At 39.5% G+C, this 6,000-nt stretch overlaps 1 protein-coding gene across 2 annotated transcripts in view; it reads left to right on the forward strand.

The window, feature by feature from the left end:
- The window catches only part of Yipf7 (Yip1 domain family, member 7), a 28,028-nt gene extending 24,170 nt beyond the window's left edge, over nt 1-3,858 (forward strand). The window contains exons 5-6 of one of the 2 annotated variants that reach the window (XM_006251037.4): nt 1,148-1,329; nt 3,341-3,854. In XM_006251037.4, coding sequence (XP_006251099.1) covers nt 1,148-1,329; nt 3,341-3,503 — 345 coding nt within the window. In that variant the 3' untranslated portion in view covers nt 3,504-3,854. 2 annotated transcript variants of the gene reach the window in all.
- The last annotated feature ends 2,142 nt before the right edge of the window (nt 3,859-6,000 follow it).

Consider the following 6,000-nt stretch of genomic DNA (forward strand, 5'->3'; position numbering starts at 1 on the left):
AGGCCATCACATCCATTCTATAGTAAGAGTAAATCTAAATTCAGAAGCAATATTTAAATCTGTTAAGTAAGATTCTCAATCATCTATATGGCAACCGGGAAGTAAAAGAAAGAGATAAGAAGGGCCTGGGGTCCTAGTGTCCTCCACAGAGACATGCCCCTGGCAACATAACTTCTCCCTGCTATATCCCATCTCCTAAAGATTCCACCATTACCCAAAGCACTGTAGACATGTGAATCTCTAACACATAGCCATTAAAGGAAACACACAAATGGTCGCACTACCCAATGTGGACACATGATTTAGAGATATTTATCATTTAACTGTTCTAGTAGGGCTACCAGTATGGTCTGAAAAGTAATGTTTATAAGCGATGCAAAAGCAGTTAGAGCTCGGTATTGTACTACACGTTTGTCATTCCAGCACTGAGGAAATGGGAGTTTAAGATACACTAATTTGACCAGCCTAAACTCTTTAACAAGACCTCATTGCATAAAAGAACACCATGAGGCAAAGCTTTTGTTAGCATTTGATTAGAAGAACACTAAGCCTTTTTAGATCAAGATGAACTGATAAAGGTCAATTGTTTAGGAGGGGTCCCAGACATTTGAGATTAAAAACCCAGATGATTCATTTCCCATTTCAATTTTAAACCTTTCTTAACATTTGAAACAAACTCTCAAAATAAAGGTATTACTGATACAAATTGTAAATTTCTAAGACTCTATTAGATGTTTTATTCTTCTCATCAATCATTCAGCTATGAAGTAAATACGGGGCAAAAAGATGTTTCACTACTGTCACTGTCTATAGATAATTATGGTTTAAAAAAGTCATCCTGGCAATATTTATACGTTTTGTATCATGCCTAGATTGTCCCAAATTCATTCTATCTATCTATCTATCTATCTATCTATCTATCTATCTATCTATCTATCTATCTTCCTTTCTACCTTTCTATCTGCATAATATATTCATATTGTTTTATTTTAGAGATTATAATTCATATAACAGGCAGTGTTCTGTTATACTTTAACGAGAATCTTCAGTGATGTATCTACCATGACATTCAGTAGCATTGAGTACACTTTGAAATGCTATTTGCATGTTTTGATTACTAATTGCTTTCTTTGCATTTTTTTTTCAGGCAGGAAAAGCCCAGTTTGGTTATATCTATGGCATGAGTGCCATTGGCTGCTTTGGGATTCATGCCTTACTGAACTTGATGAGCTCTTCAGGGGTGTCGTATGGCTGTGTGGCCAGTGTGCTAGGATACTGCTTGCTCCCCATGGTCATCTTGTCCAGCTGTGCAGTTTTCTTTTCACTGCAGTAAGTGTCTGAACTAATTGACCCCGCATGCACAATCATTGCCCTGCCTGCCAGACCAGGACAATCATGAAGGTTTCTTAACATTTTGTCAATGGAATTAGGGGTGGGGAGGGATTATGTTTCTTAAAAGCTACACATATATTCGGAAAAAAGTAGGTCAGTTAGGCTAGGGAGCTATTCCCGTTTAACCAGTTTAAAAAATAAATCCAACCATGTGATATTTAAAACGTGTACCTTTAAGTTGTCACATTCTTCACTATAAACTATTGGCATGGGTAATATAACAACTGAAGAAAATGAACTTATTTGATTTTGGAAGAGTAAATGCCTGGTGAATTCTGACAAATTACTTCAGTGCCCAGGCATCTGCCTTCTAGGCTTGGAGCAACTGTTATTTCTCAGCTGGGTCCCTCACAGTAAAAAACTCCTAGAAACCTCAATGAGAATATTAATTCTGGAGAACTTACCAGCATACAGACTCAGTCAATATGATTTTTACCTTTTCTTTCTTCATTTAGGCAGCTGGCATTTGCAATGCTAAATTATTCATAAGGATACTTAGAGGTGTTTCCCACAGCACTTTCCCAAGGCTCATGCATAACACTAGCACTCGGTGACAGCTAGCAAGTATCCTCACTGTACCCGGCCTTGTCTACAAAGCATTCAGACAGGAACACCCTTGGGCTTCTTCTTTTATGTCCAATGGAGATGTAATTTCTTCTGGGATGATGCAGGGCATAGGTTATCAATGCTACATTGAAAGGGATATTGTCATGTAGACAACTTATCGGTACAAGGACAATAGGATTAAAGAGCCAAAACATATGATTGTTTTACTATCACAAATAATTACTCTTATGAATTACTGAGAGTGATCAAAACTTGCTCACTCTTTTTTTTTTCTTTTGCATTATAACGTTCTTGAGATTTCCTGGAGCCAAACATTGCTTTACCAGCATCAGCGAGCATTCAGATTTAACAATAGACTATGACAGGAAGTGGACACTGTGAATACATAGATAGAAGCAGTTATGCTTACTGAGTTCTACACGCAGACAAACACCACCGTTTGCATCACTGTTCGTTCTAGCAGGTTGTTCTGTTTACAGGGCTGTGCACTGGAGAAACGTGATGCGTTAGTGTAGTTTGGTTCTACAATTCTTTGTCTGATGGGTTTTGCAAAATAATAATGCTATGGTGTACCATCTTAAAATGCTAAGTGTCAAAGGGTGTTTTCAGCGACTTTGGTGTTTGAAGCATCTTTGATGACTTGGGTGCTAGGGACGAAGAAAAGACTATTTGTGTAATTTAGATTTGGAAAAATTAGTACATGTTTAGGCTTCTTTTCTTCCATTCTGAAACTATATGGGAAATTGTGTGTGAGCTTCTCACCCCCGTGATGAAGCACTTGAGAAAGTCATCTCATAAAGAGGAGACATTCATTTGGGCTCTCAGTTTGGGGCCATGCTTGTTAACTTTCTTCTGTGGAGAGGTAGAAATGATGATAAGGAAAGTCTTATGCAAGAGAGCTGGTCACCTTGGTACCTTCCAGGAAAGAGAACAAAGGCAGAGGTTGGTCGGCCAAACGCCTTCCTCTAGGTTCTGTTGTCCAGGTAGCTCCACCACATCCAGGCATAGCTAGCAACTAAATCTTTGGCAAATAGGCTTTGTTAAAAGCAAAGCAATAATGGGCAATTCAGAAATACATTACACGAAATGGGAATAAAATTGGAATGCTAATAAATGAGACTTATTACAACAATGGTTTCTGCTCTTGCTTGTTCTAGATTTGCAAAAATATAAAAAGATCATTCCTGAACAGCAGAGTTTTTACTGAAATACTTTCTGACTGCCTGAGGCTTTGTAAACTCGCTCAGGTAATCAATCTCCATTGCAAGTGGAGACTGATGTTCTGATCAGATGTACCACCTGCCTTTTAGAGGCAGCTCTGACTCAGCCTCTCCCCTTTCCTCCAGGCGTAAGGCATCTGTCATCTTTGTCTGTCCTACAGGGGTACCGCTGGAACCATGTCAGCCCTGCTCATCATCACCTGGTGCAGCCTCTCAGCGTCCAAGATCTTCATTTCAGCCTTGGCCATGGAAGGACAACAGCTCCTCGTCGCTTACCCCTGTGCCTTACTTTATGGACTCTTTGCCCTTCTGACAGTTTTCTAAAGACTGCTTGGCATGGTTTTGCTCTTCAGATTTTTCTGGAAGTGTGCTTTCACTCAGATCCTGTGAGATAACTTCCATGTTATCGCCGCTGAGAGACTATTCAGCAGAGAGAGGAGACAGCGCTCAATGATAGTGCTCTGCTAGCCGGTTGGTGGGGATGATGATGTTTTGATTTCTTTAGCCTGCAGCATTAAAACAGTTAAAACATTTTTGAAATATTAAGAGATGCAGTCTCCGTGCTGATAGATGCTGTTTTTCTCAACAGACATGCTGCTGAGAAATTATAAGCAAAACACCATCCTATGCCTAACATTTATTAACTTTGTAATAAATATTTTTCAAAAACTTTCATAACTGCCTGTGGTTAAAAGTTACAGTTTGGCACCTTTGGAGAGTTCAGGGGTTTTATGTGTCTGGAGTCAAAGAAACCCCTTCATTTACCTTAAGAGCTGTTATTCAGTGTCATTTAGATAATGTATCGACTCACACATTTTCAGATTCTCACTTCCCTCTCGTCTGGCCTAAATGCTGGGGTCTATTACTACAGCTCTCCCTTGCATATATCCAAAGTAATTTTGCTATATTCTCTCTAAATAGATAAATAGATAAATGCCCCTGCAGGAAATTCCAGCTATTTTGTATTAATGCTACTGAAGGTTTTGAAATCGTCCCTCAGCACTGCCTTTAATCCTGCACTACGTTTTGGTTTGAAATTTGTTTTCCTGCTCAGATGACCAAATAACACCAATATACTTCACTGCTCACCTCTCTAATCTTCCTTCCTTTACTAGCTGTGATTTTGATCCTATTTTCTTTAAAGCCGTAAGCAGCTACATAATTACCGCATCTTCCCACCACATCTGTCTGCTTCCAAGAGATTCTGCTTAGGTCTACTTTGCTTCCCTTTGATTGCCTTCTTCTCTTCACACCACTCCTCCCTCCACACCTCGTATTTTCTCTCACCCTTCATTCACAAAAGCACGTAGACCTCAACTGGTGTCTCCTAACTCAAAAGTTTCAAGTGAGACCTCTTTCTTTAATCCTCTGTATAGAAAAACAAATGAGAGGGTTGTCTTATCTCTGAATCTACCTTACTATTTCTCCTTCATTCTTCCTGGCCATCTGTGCAGGACTTCTTCCTCCTGTTGACATGACAACCTTTGTCAAATGGGTGATGCCATGCCACACTACATCCAACCATGATTTTTCAATTTCATCTCATAAGTGGTATTGGCTTGGTCTTTTTGCCAGTTTCTCTATTGGTGCTGTACTTTATTATAGAGTTTTTCACATGATTTTCCAATGGCCAAATCTCTTAGCCCTCTCCCCTTAGCCATTCTTTCTTCCACCTTTAAATCATAAATCTAATATTAAGTTATTAGCTGTGGTCATTCATTTAAATGGCTTTCAAATATAGTGACTCCAAGATTCCATCTGCACTGACTGTTCTCTTCCCTGAACTCTTGCTATCTGTACACATTATACTTAATATCTCCATTTGATTTTTCATGTGATAAGCTCCTATATATTATATCATATGATAGGCTCATAATCCCTTGATTTTTATCCTGTCTTCCTCATTTTTCTTTAGAAACTTTTAAATTTTGTGGCAAGTGGTGTCTTTACCACTTTCATTTTAAACCAGCATCTTGATCCAATATTTAATTTAATTTAAAAGTATCCTAGGAAGACTTTCCAAATGTGACCATGTCTCACAAGCTCTGATTTGGTTTGGACAAAAAGTGTTTCTCCAAAGGTCTTTTATGTTTCAGGCTTCCTTCTCAGATTGTGCCTCCAGTGAGCGAGACATGATTGGATCATGAGGTCAGAGACATAATCAATGGACAAATGCATTGGTGAATTCTTATTTTGGTAATGTTGCTGGGTAGAAATAGAGACCAGGAGATTGGGCCAGCTTGGAAGAAGTAGCTCCCAGAGGTTTTGCCTTTAACTGACATATCTAATCTGTGACCCATGCCTGTCTGCTGTGAGGTGAACCTCTCTGCTCTGCCACACACTCCAGACCCGGACACTGCTTCTCACCACACACAGGCATAAAACCAATGTGCAAAATGACCACGGACTGCAACTTCTGAATCTCTGAGTCTGAATCAAGTCTTTTTTAAGTTGTTTACTCAGTTCTCTCGCCAAAGTTACAAGTTCTTTCACAGCCTGCACCACACAGCCCACTATAACTGCTGGGTGAAGGAAGTGGTCTTCTCACTGACTTCTTTCCCCATGCATTCACTGTAGCAGGCTTTTTTTTTTAATATACACAGGATGTGGGAGCGTTTGAATATGTATATTTATTTATGGTCATACCAACTGGAGGCCCTTTTATAGCATTCATTCGTACTTACAAAACCCCCCTCAACCTCCTTTTCACAGCTCAGATGCTCTCTAGTCAAAGTCCGGCCCTTGGAATAACAGATAGCATCCTCTGGTTGTAAATCTCTGGTCCAGCCCCAGAACTTCTGAATCAGACTTTGCATTTTAA

The sequence above is a fragment of the Rattus norvegicus genome, chromosome 14 (assembly GCF_036323735.1).
Source record: "Rattus norvegicus strain BN/NHsdMcwi chromosome 14, GRCr8, whole genome shotgun sequence".
Taxonomy (NCBI): domain Eukaryota; kingdom Metazoa; phylum Chordata; class Mammalia; order Rodentia; family Muridae; genus Rattus; species Rattus norvegicus.